Below are 19,016 nucleotides of genomic sequence, written 5' to 3' on the forward strand. Positions count from 1 at the left end.
TGCTCAATAAACTTTTAATTGTTAAATCTTTTATGCAATATGTCTGTGGTGTTATATTACATCTGTGGTGTTACTTCAAAATGTATCTGACATTTTTTCCTTCAGAGCCATTTAATCTTATAATTCACTGTTTTTAGACTGTAAAATGGTTTTAATATTTTAGAAGAAAGACTATAAAGGTAGCACAGACAATTTTTCCTGCCTTTTTATGTATATACAATAATAATAAAAAAAGAAACAACTCTTCTTTGGCGAAAATAGGGGACAAGATGAACAATTAAACATTTATTTCAAAAAATGATATTTAAATTATCAATGAAACCGAGTCCTTAAAGTAATTTATTTATTTATTAATTATTACCTTAAGTTGCATATGCCTGTTTATTTAGAATAAATCAAAATGTTACTTCAAATATTGGTAACACCATAGACATAAGTGGTTGTTTCACCAGTGTTTGATTCAAATTATTTAAAAATCTAAATGTTATTAAGCTTCAATTTTAATTGATCTAGAGTATTAAACTACTTTTAAATGCACAGCAATACATTTTATTAATAGAAAACAAACAAGCATTTTTACAATTTCTGCCTCTCATTTGCCACCCCAATTGAAGAATGACCCTTTTAGTAATTTGATTGTTTTTGTAATAAGCTTCTAATATCTATTTTTTTTTTTTTTAATTTGAGTTATTTTAGTATTTAAACAAAATGTTTCCTTGGCATCATTAAATGATTTTAGTTAACGATAATAACCTTGGTCTAACAGTTAAAATATATATATTTTTAGAGAAAATTCTTAATATACATTTAACATTTTAAAACATTTTTTGACCAATTGAAAAATGACTCCATAAGTGTTCATGCCTGTTTTATTTTTTCAAATTAATAAAGCAAATTTAAATATTACAAGAGTTGCATGATACATTGCATTCTCAGATGTGATCCAGATGTTGGTCCTCCTCTAGACGGTCATCCTGACTGATCGGAGCGATCTTACAAATATCATGCACAGGGACACGAGCAAAGTCCCTTTGGTCACTCGTCTACAGGGAGAAAAGGAGAAGCGTAGATACTCACTTTGACCAGCAGAGAGAGCTGCAATGCAACAAAGAGCAGAATGAGGGCAAACCTACGAGTCTTACCTTTAACTATGCAGCATTTGCTGGTGCCCAAATTCATCCATTCATTGATATACCTGAGAGACACGAAAATATCATTTTTAAATGTGATATAAATAACAATGTAAAAACGATATTTTCACAATTTATAGTTACCCACATCTATTTTACATAAAATCTAGAACGATAATCTTAAATAGCCTACTTATCAAAATCAAGAGCATCGGTCCATGCGAGCAGTTCATCCACTTCCTGCTCTAAAACTGAATCTGGTCCAAATTGTTGGAGTGAATCCATCGTTCTTTGTGTGGATTTGTGCACCAGCAGAGCTGTTTCGCTGTGTTCTGTACGAGCATGCAGGAGACCCTCAGCATACCTGTGCACAGGGTAGCCTATGTGTATAATTATTATCTTAATAATACCCATTACAAACAAGGTTATTTTAAGTACATTTTCCTCATCCATTCAATTTTTCGAATCTTTTTTTTTCTCGCAACATCTTGTCGCCGACGGATTTTGCAGTGTTGGAATTCAATCTTCTTGTCATTGGTATCTTGAGTCACTGGGTCTTCAAACATGGATATCTATAATCATGAATGCAGTAAAAGACATACAATGCTCAGTCATGGAACAATACTTGACTTTTTTTAAAGGATTGTATTTCAAAGATAAAATGGTCCAGAGTTCGGAATAGTTACAATTTCAGTGCTTTTGAAAGAGATCTCTTACGCTAACCCAGCCTGCATTTATTTGATCAAACATAGGCCTACAGTAAAAACGGCAATTTTGTGAAATATGATTACAATTTAAAATAACTATTTTCTAATATATTTAATTTTTTAACAGAAATTTCAGCAGTCATTCATTACTCCAGTCTTCAGTGTCACATGATTTAATGCTCAATAAATATTTCTGATAATTAATAATGTTGAATTTTTTTTTTTGCTGCTTAATATTTTTGTAAAAACTGTAGTAAGTATAAAACATAAAATATAAAACTTTTTATATGTATACATTCTATTCAAAAAATCCAGAAATAATGTCACACTGAAGACTAATATATATTTAATTTATGTGTTCTATTTAACTTTCTATTCATTAAAAAAAAATCCTGGTATGTTTTGTTTATTGTCTTGCATCGGTATACAAATGGTAAAATTAAAGTAATATGACTTAATATTACCTTGCCAGACAAAGTCCTCCAGCCATTGTTCTCCACCCGCTGGTACCACCCAGAGTGATCATCCTCATCACAGATGGTCCGTCGGCCATTGTGGATCTGGCTTGGAGCTGGTTTCTTTTGCTGCGTGTAATCTTTAGGACTACAAGCACCCATGTCCACTATGGGTGCACGAGTGTATACTTTAAAGTAGATGTTTGGAGGATAGGTTGGCTGGAATTTTAAGCGTTTAAGTTATTTGCAGTTTGTTGTAACTTGACAGTTTACTGTTTAACTTCCCAAAAATGTAACTTTATAGGGCAGAAAGCAACTACACATTACAGCATGTTTTTGAGTACAAATAACCTTATGCTGGAAATATGAATAACATCAGCGCTCACCCCACCCAGTCTGAATCGAATAAGGGCCCCTGAAGCAGCATCCAGAATATTGGCCTGCAACAAAGCATCATGCATTTTGATTTTGAAAAAAAAGGAGAAAAAAAAAACAACAACAAACAAACAAACATCTGAATTAAACTTGCATTGTACCATAAACTTACCTCTACAGGGTTAATAAATCTAAGGAGGAGACGTGGATCCCCTTGATTATGGAAGTTTACTAGTTTCTTGAGGTGCTTGAAAACAGCAGTATCCTACACATGACAAGCACAGTATGCTTTCATTTTATTTGGGCGTTCAATCATATTATGTAACCATGCTGGAGAAACTGTAACACAAAAGTTGACTGTGATCACTAACAACATGTGTCCTCCATGCTCGCTGGATGATCCTAGCTGCTCGGCTGAAAACTGTTTCCAGCTGTGGGACAAGAATGACATTAGTCTCTGATGTACTTTCCCCAGCTGGAGATGTTTGGTGATGCCTAAAGGGGGGAAGAATGATTGACAGTTTTTTTATCGCTTCACTCATTTAGAAATTAGTCAGTTTTGCTGTAGTATTAATACCAGTCAAAAATGTTTGTGTGTTCAGTCATTTTCTTGCTCATACTAGCATAAAAAAAGAGATAGAAAAAAATATTTATTGAAATGTTAACATGGATTTACATTTAAATGAACCAAACTAAAGGAGCACATAATTTTGCTTAGAAAATACATAAATAATGCTATTTAACTGTTCATCTGAGGCTAAAGCTCAGAACCCTGATTAAGCCTTTCCCAGGAGTGGGAAACTGGTTTATTCAGATAGGATTATAAGGATCTGGATTATTACATGACTCCACACAGATACTCAATTAACAATTGCTTCTAATAAAACACTTGTATTCAGCCCACAAAATACTACTTACTTGATCTCTGGAGTCCTATTCATCTTCAATAAGCAGATTATATTTACAAATATAGCATACTCGAATGAAAGGGTTTATTAAAGGTGCCTAGGCAATGTAACTAGGACTGTAAAGTTAAACATGATGCCAATCCATCATGCGAACATCGACAAGTAAAGAGTAGCTAAAGTAGGCCTAATTGTGAGTTTTCACAATGGTGTAGACAATTTAAAGTTTAAAACGTAGTGAGTGCTAAACTACAACCAAATAGTAAGCTAAACAATAAGAGAGTTAAAACAAAATGAAAATATTGCTAGCTGAAAGTGTGACTGCACACCTACAAGAGCCGTTACCAGAGCAACTGAAAACACAACGCTAAAAAGCAACACATGATTTCTATTATTTAAACTAAGTCTTTTCGAATTATTATTATGGAAAACTACGTGAGGACTATGTGTTCTTCTATTAAAACATTGATTTAAACATGACAATAATGCAGGATATGTAATCATAGTGACGCGATCTTGAATACGTTACCAAAAATGATTCTTTCAGTCAGTGGCCCGTTCAGCACCACATCGTAACGTGAGTCGGTGGCGAAAACAAGTGTCTGAATAAGTAACTTTTGTTCAAAAAACAAACAAACAAAAAACAATACATTCAAACTATTGATTCATTCGTGTTGTACGTGAAATGTTCCACTTCTTTCACAGTCCCCATGATTGTTCTATGCTCGCCTCGCGCTGTTTCAAATGGCCAAATTATGTGCATCACTATCATTACCGTTCACTGTGCCATAAAATTTAATCTTTTTTCACCCCAAAATTAAAATTCTGTCATCCTTTACCCTACCTTTTTTTCACCCTTACATCATTTAAGGTTGTTCCAACCCCATATGATATTCTCTTCTGTTGAACACAAAAGGAGATATTTCGAAGAATGGTAACCTACCAGACAGTTGACGGCAGCTATTGACTTCCATAGTATTTTTTCCTATGGAAGTCAATGGCTACTGCTGCTTGCAAGACAGTTGACGGCAGCCATTGACTTCCATAGTATTTTTTCCTAATATGGAAGTCAATGGCTACTGCTGCTTGCAACATTCTTTTAAATGTCTACCTTTGTGTTCAACAGAACAAAGAAACGCATTTACAGGTTTCGAACAATGTGAGGTTGAGTAAATTATGCCAAAATTATATTTTTTTGGGTGAACAATGTCTTCAGGGATGGCATGTTGACAAGACACAACAGAGTAAGGTTGTTTTAATGAGACGTTTCTGTGTTATTATATATTTTTATGTTTACTGAGATAAAAACGGAGTGTACTTTGTACTAATCAAAGTATTAAAAGATTAGCTTAGCATTTTAACTTTGCAGACAAAGTTAAACATTTACAAGTTATATTTTATTTTACATAGTTCATTTTTCACATATGTAGTAAATATATTCACATTTTCATAAATATCACAATATTGTTAATAATGATGACATTCAAAAAACAATCTTACAAAAAAAAAAAAAGTTAAAGCTACAGCTCTACAGCCTTTAGTAGTACTGTGTTGTGATCAGTACTGCAATTGTCTTATGGAAGTCCCTTAGGCTCTAGGGGAGAATTTATTCCCAGACCCCCTGCCCAGCATAATAAATTACAATAAATGAACCATTAAGATTGCACTCCCAAAGCCGAGTATGCACACAAACATTTATAATTACATTATACAGCAAACATTGTTCTAACATTGGTCTTTTGAAAAGTTTATGAGAGGTCACTTTAAATCTCAAATGAACACACTGTGGATTTTGCATTTGCCAGAGTCCACTACTGTTTTTTTTAATAACATTTACTTTTAACAATAACATTACATGTAATGTCATAATCTGCATAGAGTTAGTCATAACTGAGGTGGAATCACGATGGCACCCTAATGTTGTAGGGGCGACTATTTTTCTGTACTGTTTTCTGACTCTTTTAATGAGGCCGTATGAGTTAAAAAAACATTCAAAAACATTTAACAGTTGTGGTTCAGCTACTAAGCTGACAGGCTACTGACTATAGACTGTCTGTCAGTAAAAGTATGTATTGTGACAGAAAAGCTGTGCTTTTAAATACACTGAAACAGGAGGCAGCCCTCAACAAAAGAAAAGATGTAAGAATTCACCATTTCAGAGCCTCAAGAAAATATCAACTTATTGAAACAACAGTGCATTGTTCTGTATTGTAAATACATTCATAATTAGATCAAACATGGTTATCCTCAAGCACTGTAGAGTAAAAAATCCCATAGTATTTACAGCATAAAAAAATTTATGATAAATGAAAGGTTCTAATAATTCTGATATAATTATAATTCCTTCTATTAATATATGTTCTGATTCCTACTTGTTTTTACAATTTAGATCTGTTGGTTTAATAGAGGCCTAATTTTGCTGCAGCTTTTCCAAATGTACGTAAACACATCAACAACATGGAATTGAAGATAATTTTCTCCTCTAAAGTTCTGTTTCTACCTCATCATCACCACTGTCAACATAATATTCATCATCTGTTGTGGTGTCAGAACCAGACTCCTCAAAAACAGCCAAGCTGGTTGAGTAGCTCCTAGATGGCAGGATACTCCGAGAAGGAGAAAGATTTTCTGGAGTTGTCCTCGTGATGGAAGACATAGCAGGAGCCTGGGATATCCTTCGAGGTGAAGAGGATGAAGTTGGTGATGGAGGGGGGGTTGGGTCAGCATGATCAAGATCATCTGTATATCTAGGTTGAGACTGTTTACCACTGATAGATCTAGACTCATAGCTTGGGGAATAGCTACTCACTGGAGAGTCAACTATTGAATAATTTTCCTTTGGCACCAAGTCATCCAAACTTGAGAGGTCGCTAACGCTGCTTGTTGATATTCGTCCAGGACCCGATGGGCGGCTTGAAACTATATTGCTGACTGAGAAAGATCGTCCATTATGCAGACCATACTTTAAGTCAGCACACGACAAGGACAATCGAGACTTCACAAGGTTTTTCTGCTCTGAACTCTTGGCGGAGCTCAATGGAGAGAAGTCATCAGACTCAAAAAGCGAATTCGTTTTTTTGCTCACTGGACTATAAAACACATTGTCACTCTGAGTGTCTTCTGAATCAAAATCAAACAAATAAAAGGGTGATTGGGGACTGAGGGAGGATTTTCTGTAATGTGGCAAGGTGGAATAATGGTTCATATCATGGGCATTTAGCCTGTTCAGACTAAAGCTCCTGCTATAAGAGCAGTTTCCATTTTCATCATTATGCCTCTTTTGCTGATTAACATTTAATTTATTCTCAGATGATTTTTTTAATGGTGAGGGTGACAAGGACCCAAAAGTGGCAAAATATGCTTGATCAGTGCTCAAAGATGAGTCAGGGGCCTCCCACGTGCACCCAGAATTACTTTGTTCAGTTGTAGACCTGTTTTGCAAATCCATATTTAAGGTATTCTCATATTTATTAAATGTTAGTGGTGACAAGGAACCCAAAAAGTCTTTATTGGATGTTAAAGAAGAGTTGGAGGCCCCCCCTTGGCTTCCAGAATATGTTTTCTTCTCGGCCTTGGATTTTTCAAAAGTCTCAGATTCTAAGTGTTGCTGGGTGGGGGGCTTGTTCTTTTTCGTGATTGTGTCAAGTGCGCCGTCTGAACGTTTTACACCAAATGTCAGTTTTAAACGATTTAATATCTGGTCTACCCTGCTGCTTGTTTTAAACACTGGCGAATGTCTTTTGGTTTTTAAATACTGGGGACTAACAACTTCTTTGTCTGGCAAAGACGCAGAAGAGAAGGCATTGTCTTTCTTAACTCGTGAAGCAAAGAGGCCTTTCTTTGAATTGGGACTCTGTATTTCCTGCAATCTCTCATGCATATGCACAGCTGCAGTCTCTTTCTCAGCTGTAAGTTGAGTCTCACTTTTTACTGTGAGCTTATTCAGTAGTAAATCCTTCTCTTTCTCTCTCAGTTTTTGCTTGGGGTAAGCAGTACCCTTATCAAGATGAAGTGCCATCAAGCCTTGTTCCTGATGGGGTAAGTTGTTCGAGCCTGTGTTGGACTGCCTTGGGTGTAGGCTTATATTTGCGCTTTGGCTTTCCATGACAAAACTTGTATCTTGTGCAGGTTGTGAGAGGCATGGCTGGGCAGGTCTGTGATTATCTAGGGTGCTTGTATAAGCTTGAACAGCTGTCCTATGTTCTATGTTAGGTGAAGCTAATTGTTCCCTTGGTCTCATTGTTATCCTTGTGTATTTCGATAGTGAAGTGCTTGGGTCATCTTTTATAAGGTCAGCGTGAGTTGTTACAATATCATAAGATGTAGATCTGGTGTGTGTTTTAGACGCAGGTGGAGAGGACAGTCCTTGTAAAGTGTTGTTGAGTGCAGGTCTTGAGGAGAAGAGGCTAGAATATGGAGAAGTGCTGAGACGAGGTGTTGATCCTCTTCCAAAATCAGGAGGCAGAGATTGAGCTGGGGCTATATGAGAGCTGGAGCCATAAGAACTTTGTAATGCCAATGGGTTGTCGAACGAAAATCTTGAGGGAAATATCTTCTGGTCACCCTGTAGTGTTACGCCTCCATCTTGCATAGAAGGCAAAGTTTTAGCTCTCTGTAAGGGGGGAGAATGGGTGGAAGGGAAGGGAGTGGATACAGCCGGGCTGGACTCTCGAAGGTATGAATAGATGCTTGGTACTCTGACACTTCTGGGAGGTCTGCTTGGAGAAAGAGGGCTTGAAAGATCCATCGAGCTTTGACTTGACTGAGAATGTTTCTTAGAGCCCAGATATATCTGTCCCACAGTTGTTGGGCTTATTCCATCTACAGAAGAGTCTTTCCTAGGGGAGTAGTTAAGCCTGTCTGTGAAGGTGCTTGTGGCCAAAGAATTGCTGGCCATTAAATTTTGTGTGCTTTGTGATTTTAAATTTCGAACATTAAAGCTGGATTGTTGAACATTAAAATTAGTTGAATCTTTGGGAGAAATTGTGGTGTGTGGAGTTATTTTTTCTTTTGTAATATTGAAGGTTTGCAGGGTGGCATTGTTTACATTACTTTGTTCCACAGGATCAATGTCCTCTGTACTAGAATATTCCCTCAAAAGAACTAAATAAGAACTCTGTTGGGTTTTGAGAACCCCAATTTGTCCCGTTTTGGTCGTGGATTGTGGTAAATGTTCCTCCTCTGCTCTGGCAACAGAAGTTTCCAGTCTCCTTGAGATTTCGGTCTCTGGTTTGTTTTGTAACAGCGGTGTCCTTAACGGCACTCTACTCTTATTTCTCGATGAGAAAGGGAATTGACTGACTGGTATTTCCTCTGTTCTTGTAGGAGTGTCTGGGTCTTTGCTGGTTTTGTCCTCAGTGGTAACAGAATGGGCAAACAATTGAGTTTTCAAAGCAGTCCTGCTAGGCAATGTAAGGGTTCTGACAGACCTCGTTATCGGAGTCTGTGTTTGTGTGGGCTCATCACTGGAGCTTCTCAAATGTGTCCTCCTTAAGGAGAGAAGTAGGCTGCTTGTTGTTGGCTTGGAGCTCAATGACTTGAAAGGCCCATGTTCCTCTCCAGTTTTGGATATTCTGTACCCTGAATGGGCTGAATTTGGTGCCTGACAAGTGTCAAGAGGTGTGGAAAAAGGATATAATTCTGTATTGTTGTACATCGTGCCCACAGAGGATGATTTTAAAATGGGTCTCTTTGTCTGTACTGTGGTTGTGACATTCGGGGAATTGTTCTCTTTTTGCCAGTCAGGAGAGTTAAAGCTGGTTCCAGCAGTTAACTGCATTTCATTATCATTGGCCAACACGTGTTCTGATGGTTGCCTCTGGGAAGGTAAAAAAAGTTGTTGCTGCCAATCCTGGCGAAATAAGTTAGATGGGTTGATATTCTGTCCAGAATTTTGGGGTACGTACTCAACTTCATTGCTGTCTTGCTTGGGTCTTCGAAGACGACTACTCCAAGGTGGAGCAAGAACAGAGGCCAGGGCAGACGTCAACATAGCTGATGAAGGATTGTAAAGACTAGGTTCTGGATCAAGAGTATTTTTAGAATCAAGTGCAGTAAAAGAGGCTAATGACAAGACCTGGTTTAGCACTTCTGCATGGCACGAAATAAATTGGGAATCGGTGCTTGCTTTTAGTCCACTGTCCACGACAATGGGGGTCAGATTACTGTGGTACAGTTGAGTTGCTGGGGCGTTCTCTCTACAGTCGTTGGCTCCAAAATCCTTGTTGACTTCTTTTTGTACCTCACAAACAGGTTGAGTAGAATGACTTTGGGAGTCGTGGATTATTCGGGTTTGCTCATGAAGGCCTATGTTGTGTTGTATTCCTTTATTTTGTCCCTGCTTAGTTGTGTTAGGTACATGTTGATGCAGAGTGTTAAAGTGGTCTTCATCAAAGGTTGCTTTTGGCCAATCCCCATCCTTAAATAATTCACCAGTTGATTTGCCACATTGCTCTGTTGGTGAAAACACGTCCCTTTGCTGTAAGAACAAGCAATAAAGGTTTTGATTAGTGTTAAAATTAGAACAAAACACAGGCTCTAATTCAAGCACAGTAGCATTTGTACTTTTTACACTACTAAAAAGGCATTTCAGAATTCCTTGGGTAAATTGTGAGAAATACTTCTCACATACATTTGAACTATTTGAACAAATTGCCACTCCCATTCCATAACTCTTTAAACAGACAGATCAAGTTCACATTTGAGCTTTACATTCCACTGAAACATACTGCAGAAATGTATTCAAAGGCCAGTACAGAAAAGAAAGTTTATTATATTTAAGCAAAATATGATTGAGTAGCAAGTCATAGATAAATTATTCTCTTACTAAAAATATCATTCTCATATGCCTGCATCTTAGTTTGGATGCTTACCTCTGTTTTGTATTGCTTAGCTGTGTTCTTAACCTCTTCAAGTGTGCTGTAACTGTGAAATTGTGAAAATAATTTTTAATAAGCATATGATTTTAGCAAACATTGAAAAGGTAGGTTGATTGAAACATCACTTTTCACATTACATTTCACTTTTTTAAATTACAGCAATTCACAATGATAAGTTCTATCAGACAGATAAACAAAGATGAAAAACTGTGACGAAAACAAAATCACTTGTCCGATTGAATGTTTTTCACGTTATTATTACTCCCTAAAAGCTTTTTTTACTTCAATATCTTCAATGTAACACAATGCAGGGAAACAAGATCAACAACATTCCATCCTTTCTCTCACTTAAAGCATTATAGGGGTAAACAATTCATTGGCCAGACATGAAGGGAGGGGTCCATGGTTAAACTGTTTTATAATTAGCACAGAGTGTTTCACATACATATATCAGATACACACACACACACACACACACACACACACACACACACACACACACACACACACACACACACACACACACAAAAACCTGTTTAAAAGAAGAGAGAGCAGTGATGTCATACTATTTAAAATAATATACTGTAATACTGCACAATAAATGTCAATTTACTGTTTCCAAGATAAAGGTGTAAGCACTTTATTTGAACACACCTAGATACAGTACAGCCAAACAGAAAACCTTTGGCGACACACTTTCATGCTATCATCCATGGTCATTAAATTATGACTTATTGCTATATAAGGACTATTACTGCCAGTCATAGGTTGAAAGGGCGTTTGCTGTTCTGGCTAGACATAGAATGCAATGTGCTATGGCATAATTTACATGACATAATATATCATTATATCCAGTAAGAGTGAACTCAGTGGAATCAAATTTTCATAAAAATGTTTCTAATAGGAAGACAAACCGTTGGAGTGAATGCAGTGAAGTTTGGCATTAATTTAACTTGTATACTATTTTTTAGCAGCTGCTCAAATCCAGGGATGCCACAATATTAAACAATACATATTGAATATAACAATAAATATTTTCATGTTAGGGGCGATAACTGATATATTGCTGCTTAAAATGCACTACAATTTAGTCTAAATATATTGAAAATAAAACACCAAAATCAATAGTTTTAAAGATAAAGGAAAATTGGAAATTCATTTTGATAATTGCTAAAATATTACATTGAACAGTGTTATTTAATGATCTAATATATAATACTTATAATGACACTGACATTGCACATCTTTTTTTAATTCATGTGAACCCTCTACAGCTGTGTAAAAATGTGTTGTTGTTGTTGGTTTAAAAAAAAAAATAAGAAAAAAAAAAAGTCACACTCACAGATTAGTTGTGGCTTGCAACGTTTTTTTCTCAACTGTGTCTTTTTTGCATCTTCTGATGGGAAGTCTGATAGAGATGGTGGAAGTGAATCTGTCAGATTCCTTCTGTTCCTCAGATGTCCTACCGGAGTCTTTCTTAAATCTCAGCTGTATTATCTGCTTGATCTGCAAATCTGATCAACAACAACCCCAAATGAAGAGAATAATATCACATGTAATGTATAATCTGGCCATATAACTCACTCACTTTTGCTGCTTTTCTGTAGGCATGTTATTGGTGGTGGTGAAGATGCAGTAGTTCTTGTTTCTAAATCCTTCTTGTTGTGGATGTGTTGAGCTGATGGTCCAGGATGTAACTTCTCTTGTTCACTTTTATTCTGAAAACTAATCAAGCTTTGGCATTATAATACTGCTACAGCATAACCTACAGAGAGCTGGAGACTGATTCACATGAAATCCACATGTCTGTATTTGCAACTACTAAGTGAAAACATTTCAAGGTTCACTCCCTTCAGAAAAATTCTTCACAGGAACACCCACAGATATTTTTTAGTATATATCGACACATGACACTAACAGAGAATTTTCATGATTTGTTTTGTGCATGTGCAACTCTACATGAGCAAAGAAAATGATTAGTTGCTTAGATTAAAAATAAAAAAAGATAATTAGACAACATGGGTGTAACGAATTACACAAGAGCTTAAGTATTACCGTAAACATGGTGAGACATGTTCAGCAAAAGATTAATACAAGTGGAAACTCATTAGATGTTATGGAGGCGTGTTTGAAATCATCTGAAACAATAAGAGGAAGTCAAGCAAACATCTTGGTAAAGATATTTAATTTAAATCCTTGATTATTTAAATATAGGCATTTCTGATATGTGCAAGCAACAGCAGGTATTATATAATCAGGTATTATATATAATTATTATATAATTATACAATCCATTGGCATTTTGCTATATTTTTTTGATTGTAGAGCATTAATTAGGCTACTGAGGTAAAACTGGCGGATACTCTTTACTTTAAGTAAACTTCCATATTGCTATCTGTGTAGGAAGAGTCCGTTTAAGAGAGAGAGAGAGAGAGAGAGAGAGAGAGAGAGAGAGAGAGAGAGAGGGGGGGGGGAAAGTAGTAGCCCATTTGTGTGAGAGAAACAGAAAAAGAACGGCGCAAGTAAAAACTTTATAGCCTACCGTGATTTGTCAGTGTGTGTGTAAAATCTCTCCTGATCTGAGAGAACGCAAGTCTCGCTGGCTTTCAATCCTCTTTGACAACTTGACTGCTGCAAATTCACATCATGCGTTGACATTATAGGCTGATTCTATCTGGCTCGTCTTGTTTGGTTACCTCCCTTTATGCCCGTCGGGCATCAGCTGTACCCTCCAGTGCCCTCAGAGGCGGCATTCCAACGGAGAAAAGCGAGCGATTTATGGTAGACCAATCATAGTGGCACAACCGTATGCGCACAACAGACGCCGCCCGTCGAATGTTTCTTTCCCGCCGAGGCATGTGTTTTCGAGAGCAGAGTCGCGGAAGTGAGCATGTGTTTAGCAAACAAACTCCGTACTTTGAATTGTCAAGTTTATTACGGGACATATGAAGACAGTGATAAGCATCGACAACTTGACACAACGTTGGGAATTGATTTATTTTCCTGAATCATGTGAACGTGGATTTGGATTTTGGACTTCCAGCTAAGCGACAAGAGCTTAATTTCAAAACTACTTAAACTTAAACGTGTTATCTAAGATGACAGATAAGCAACATAGCGATAACTGAACAATATTACGAACGTCTTTCCATCATTGTCCGATAGGTGGTCTAAACAATGGTGCAAATTTCGAGATTCGATTCTTTAGAAAAGTTCGTTTTAAAGAACCGATTAAAATGATTCAGAGATTCATTTAGCCTAATAGCGCAAGTAATTACGTCACTGCTGCTGGCTGGCATACGTTGCATTATGCTTTCAAACGTTTTAATAAATTATATATAGGCTATGTGGACACATGTGCTAGTTCAATAGAACACAACTTAATTTGTATCTAGTTGTTAGCCACTACAGTGATTTTCATCACACAACACATTATAAATTTAGCAATTTTATTAGTCTATGATTTTTGTTTGGATGATATTAAAGCAACTTACTTTTTGCCCCAGTCAAATCATAAGTTCAGTCTAAATGCTCTCAAGGTTAGTCTGCTTTGGTTCTCGGTTTATCTTTGAACTTCAGTTCAATGAGTCAGTGAGATGTTGATTCGCGAACGGCTCGGACTGATTCGGACACTCGCTGGCGTTTTAGAGAAATTATTCAGTGAAAATATCCGACTGGAGAAACATTCGCTGCATGATTCGGACAAGAGCACTCAAACAACAGTCATGTAAACAAATGTGTTTGCAACTGGGATTCTACCTCTTATTAAACATTGTGATGGGAAAATAGTTGGCTATAGGCTACTCTCAGCATTAAATTAGACTGAACATTTCTGTAAACAAAATAAATGTTTATTTCCCTTAATCAGTTTGTCAAAGTGCAGCTGAGGTTTAGCAAAATAAGTGGTAAATAAAATGGAAAGGAAAATCAATCTTAATTAAGATTTTTTTTTTTTTGGTCAGTATGGTAATCAAGAATGATTGTTGGTCAGGCATTCTAGCTCTTCGGAAAAGATTGATTGGCCGAGAGCAGTATTCCTAATTATTTTATGTAGAAATAGCCTACTAGAGGTCTGTTGCATTGCTTAAGGGTTTGCTGTGCAGATACACATACACAATATTGACATGGATAAAATAATTGATGAATCACTAATCTGTGTGTTTGGAGGGGAGGGGAGGGGGAGGTGTTTTATAAAGATTTGACATGTATTTCCAGAGAAAGACAAAATAGTCAGCCACTGCGGTTATAAATCTTGTCATGGAGTGATGCTTATCTCGATCCATTATAGAAATGCAATTTAGTTCTGTAATAAAATCTAAACAGTTTTAATTAACTCTGCTGATTAAAACAGAAACCAATATAGTGCATAAGGGCATAACTTGTATGACAAATTCATCTTTAGCCTAATGTCTTTCAGGCTTTTGGCACAAGCTCAGTTTTATCATGGTGCTGGTTGTAGTAGTCCGTTAGCTGAAGGGAGTTACATATTTCATGGATAGCTTGTCATCTGCTCTATAAATCAACTGCCAGTGCTGGAAAATGCATTATCTCCTGGAAAGATTATGACGAGGCCAATTCATAACTGTGAATTGATTTTTTTAAACGCTGGCTGCAATATGACAGTGTATTCAGAACATGTATTGTGGTGGTTAGCATAATCAAGGGTTTATATGTTCCTGAAATAGCAATCACAAATATAATCAGCAAATCAGACAGACCTACTGAATAGAACACATTTTGCTCCAGGTAATCAGTCACTCAGTGCTTAACAAAATGGGTTCACACAATACCAATAAAAAGGCATATCTGTGGTATGCATTTTGTTTATATTTTAATACTATTAGAGGAGGTGAATGAGGAGTATATATAATCAGAGCATAAATAACCTTCATCATGGCAACAGAAAAAATAATCTTAAACCAAATAAAAATGCATTGATGCAAAACTGATAGACCTGCAGGTTAACCCCCTCAGACCTGAATTCTGTTTCAAGTTTTTGAAAAATATAAAAGTACATTTTCCCAGCTCATGACGTTTCTATAAATGAAAACAAATTATTTTTATATATATATATATAATTTGCTTTCATTGTGATTTTTTTTTTGTCCATTGCGATGGACATCAGGTCAAAAGGTGTACTTCCCAAAAATGTACCAACATGAAATAAATTAATAACATAAATTTTGTTGGTCTATACTTTAAGGTTTTTCTCAAGGTCAAAAAAAATTCCAGCAGTATACCATTTCAACTATAATTTTGAGGTTTTTGTTTTACAGATTGCACATTGTTTGTAACAAACTAAATATATTCGAATCAATCAATCTGGTCGTATTAGAGTCATTTTCTGTGTGCATCTTTCTTTTTTTAGAACAAAAACTTGAACATTATAACATTACAACTTTAATCGTAAGGTTTTTCCTTTATATTGCACATTTGTTTATTCATAACAAAATAAACCTAGGAATCAATCAATGCATTCATATTAGAGTCATTTCCTGTGTGCATCCTGTGTTTTCTTGTATTTTTACAGTACTGGCAGGACGGTTGCCAGCAAGTCACTGTATTTCGATTTCCAGTAACTCTAGCTAGTCCAAGGCCGAAAAAAGGTCCATTCCGTCGTTGGGCCGTAGGCAAACGGACGTGGGTTGGTGGACGAGGGGGCCGGCCCCCCGCCCACTGACACGCCCTCATCCCACAAACCCACTATTTGTCCAATAACCCACTATATTTACCAAATGTCCCGGGACCATTCCTGGGCCACGCCCCCGTCCCACGAACCCACTATTTGTCCAATGACCCACTATATTTTTTAAAGTTTTTCCGCAGTTCATTCAATATGCTACAATTGGACGCGGTCCCACCGGCAATCTATTGAATGGGGATTCGGGTAGTGTTTATTTGTTTATTTGCACTCAGGTCTAAGTCTCATGGCCCTCCATCAGAATCCAGAGTTTTGAGAAGATTGGACAAACTTATTTTTTCGCACCGAAAAAAAACCCCGAAAGGGGTACCACTGTCGGTTTTTTTTGGAGGGTCGAAATTTTGAGTTCCTCTAATCTTCTTGAAAATCTGGATTCTGATAGAGGGCCATGGGACGTAGACCTGAGTGCCAAAATGGAGTCTCTAGACTCTTCCATAGCGGCGATATTGAGATGCAACGTAGCATTTATGCCATATATCTCAATATCTCAGCTCTGGAGGGGTCTAGAGCCTATATTTTTGCACTCAAGTCTAAGTCTCACGGCCCTCTATCAGAATCCAGAGTTTCAAGACGATCAGAGAAACTCAAAATTTCGACCCCCCCCCCCCCCCAAAAAAAACGACAGTGGTACCCCTTTTGTTTTGTTTTTTGGGCGAAAAATTAAGTTTCTCCAATCTTCTCAAAACTCTGGATTCTGATAGAGGGCCATGAGACTTAAACCTGAGTGCAAAATGGAGGCTCTAGACCCTTCCAGAGCTGAGATATCGAAACTCAAAAATTCGACCCCAATCGTTTTTTTTTTTTGGGTGAAAAATTAAGTTTCTCCAATCTTCTCAAAACTCTAGATTCGGATAGAGGGCCATGAGACTTAAACCTGAGTGCAAAAATGGAGGCTCTAGACCCTTCCAGAGCTGAGATATCGAAACTCAAAAATTCGTCCCCCCAAAAAAAAACGACAGTGGTACCCCTTTCGTTTTTTTTTTTTGGGCGAAAAATTAAGTTTCTCCAATCTTCTCAAAACTCTGGATTCTGATAGAGGGCCATGAGACTTAAACCTGAGTGCAAAAATGGAGGCTCTAGACTCTTCCGGAGCTGAGATATCGAAACTCAAAAATTCGACCCCCCCCAAAAAAAAAACGACAGTGGTACCCCTTTCGTTTTTTTTTTGGGCGAAAAATTAAAATTCTCCAATCTTCTAAAAACTCTGGATTCTGATAGAGGGCCATGAGACTTAAACCTGAGTGCAAAAATGGAGGCTCTAGACCCTTCCAGAGCTGAGATATCGAAACTCAAAAATTCGACCCGAAAAAAAAAACGACAGTGGTACCCCTTTAGTTTTTTTTTTCAGGCGAAAAATTAAGTTTCTCCAATCTTCTCAAAACTCTGGATTCTGATAGAGGGCGATGAGACTTAGACCTGAGTGCAAAAATGGAGGCTCTAGCCCCTTCCAGAGCTGAGATATCGAAACTCAAAAATTCTACCCCCCCAAAAAAAACGACAGTGGTACCCCTTTCTTTTTTTTTTCTCGGGGGAAAAATTAAGTTTCTCCAATCTTCTCAAAACTCTGGATTCTGATAGAGGGCCATGAGACTTAAACCTGAGTGCAAAAATTGAGGCTCTAGACCCTTCCAGAGCTGAGATATCGAAACTCAAAAATTCGACCCGAAAAAAAAAACGACAGTGGTACCCCTTTCGTTTTTTTTTCAGGCGAAAAATTAAGTTTCTCCAATCTTCTCAAAACTCTGGATTCTGATAGAGGGCCATGAGACTTAAACCTGAATGCAAAAATGGAGGCTCTAGACCCGTCCAGAGCTGAGATATCGAAACTCAAAATTTCGACCCAAAAAAAAAAAAACGACAGTGGTACCCCTTTCGGTTTTTTTTTTTGGGCGAAAAATTAAGTTTCTCCAATTTTCTCAAAACTCTGCATTCTGATAGAGGGCCATGAGACTTAAACCTGAGTGCAAAAATGGAGGCTCTAGACCCTTCCAGAGCTGAGATATCGAAACTCAAAAATTCGACCCAAAAAAAAAACGACAGTTTTCGTTTTTTTTTTTTTCGGGCGAAAAATTAAGTTTCTCCAATCTTCTCAAAACTCTGGATTCTGATAGAGGGCCATAAGACTTAAACCTGAGTGCAAAAATGGAGGCTCTAGACCCTTCCAGAGCTGAGATATCGAAACTCAAAAATTCGACCCCCCAAAAAAAACGACAGTGGTACCCATTTCGTTTTTTTTTTTTGGGCGAAAAATTAAGTTTCTCTATCAGAATCCAGAGTTTTGGGAAGATTGGAGAAACTTAATTTTTCGCCCGAAAAAAAAAACGTAAGGGGTACCACTGTCGTTTTTTTTTTGGGCCGAATTTTTGAGTTTCGATATCTCAGCTCTGGAAGGGGCTAGAGCCTCCATTTTTGCACTCAGGTCTAAGTCTCATGGCCCTCTATCAGAATCGAGAGTTTTGGGAAGATTGAAGAAACTTAATTTTTCGCCCAAAAAAAAAAACGTAAGGGGTACCACTGTCGTTTTTTTTTCGGGCTGAATTTTTGAGTTTCGATATATCAGCTCTGGAAGGGGCTAGAGCCTCCATTTTTGCACTCAGGTCTAAGTCTCATTGCCCTCTATCAGAATCCAGAGTTTTGGGAAGATTGGAGAAACTTAATTTTTCGCCCAAAAAAAAAAACGTAAGGGGTACCACTGTCGTTTTTTTTTCGGGCCGAATTTTTGAGTTTCGATATCTCAGCTCTGGAAGGGGCTAGAGCCTCCATTTTTACACTCAGGTCTAAGTCTCATGGCCCTCTATCAGAATCCAGAGTTTTGGGAAGATTGGAGAAACTTAATTTTTCGCCCGAAAAAAAAAACGTAAGGGG

General features: G+C 37.1%; 2 protein-coding genes across 3 annotated transcripts; both read right to left on the reverse strand.

Annotated features, from left to right (window-relative positions):
* Positions 1 to 851: 851 nt before the first annotated feature.
* On the reverse strand, positions 852 to 3,311 carry c22h11orf65 (chromosome 22 C11orf65 homolog). Of its 2 annotated transcripts, none has more exons than XM_089125647.1 (8): positions 3,039 to 3,311; positions 2,840 to 2,932; positions 2,679 to 2,732; positions 2,302 to 2,511; positions 1,569 to 1,702; positions 1,324 to 1,494; positions 1,143 to 1,195; positions 852 to 1,043 (listed from the first exon to the last, which is right to left on the reverse strand). In XM_089125647.1, exons 1-8 carry the CDS (start codon positions 3,207 to 3,209, stop codon positions 1,036 to 1,038), a joined length of 894 nt encoding a protein of 297 aa, XP_088981773.1. In that variant the 5' UTR covers positions 3,210 to 3,311; the 3' UTR covers positions 852 to 1,035. The 2 variants fall into 2 exon arrangements, with proteins under 2 accessions (XP_088981773.1, XP_088981774.1); XM_089125648.1 differs by having other exon boundaries at positions 852 to 1,038; positions 1,130 to 1,195.
* A 1,425-nt stretch (positions 3,312 to 4,736) lies between these two features.
* On the reverse strand, positions 4,737 to 13,744 carry LOC120488383 (uncharacterized). Its single transcript, XM_039685084.2, has 5 exons — positions 12,993 to 13,744; positions 12,039 to 12,175; positions 11,793 to 11,964; positions 10,445 to 10,496; positions 4,737 to 10,050 (listed from the first exon to the last, which is right to left on the reverse strand). The coding sequence occupies exons 1-5, from the start codon at positions 13,106 to 13,108 to the stop codon at positions 6,055 to 6,057; spliced, it is 4,473 nt and encodes a 1,490-aa protein (XP_039541018.2). The 5' UTR covers positions 13,109 to 13,744; the 3' UTR covers positions 4,737 to 6,054.
* Between the last annotated feature and the right edge of the window lie 5,272 nt (positions 13,745 to 19,016).

Source organism: Pimephales promelas, chromosome 22 (assembly GCF_988280905.1).
Source record: "Pimephales promelas chromosome 22, fPimPro1.hap1.1, whole genome shotgun sequence".
Lineage (NCBI taxonomy): Eukaryota > Metazoa > Chordata > Actinopteri > Cypriniformes > Leuciscidae > Pimephales > Pimephales promelas.

Coding starts and splice junctions, on each gene's coding strand:
- LOC120488383 (XM_039685084.2), bottom strand. CDS start 13,108: ATGTCAACGCATGATGTGAATTTGCAGCAGTCAAGTTGTCAAAGAGGA. Junction 11,965..12,038: donor CCTACAGAAAAGCAGCAAAA/GTGAGTGAGTTA, acceptor GTTGTTGATCAG/ATTTGCAGATCAAGCAGATA. Junction 10,497..11,792: donor TTGCAAGCCACAACTAATCT/GTGAGTGTGACT, acceptor ACAATTTCACAG/TTACAGCACACTTGAAGAGG.
- c22h11orf65 (XM_089125648.1), bottom strand. CDS start 3,209: ATGAGTGAAGCGATAAAAAAACTGTCAATCATTCTTCCCCCCTTTAGG. Junction 1,703..2,301: donor GGAGGACTTTGTCTGGCAAG/GTAATATTAAGT, acceptor TCATGATTATAG/ATATCCATGTTTGAAGACCC. Junction 1,495..1,568: donor ATTGAATGGATGAGGAAAAT/GTACTTAAAATA, acceptor CCCTGTGCACAG/GTATGCTGAGGGTCTCCTGC.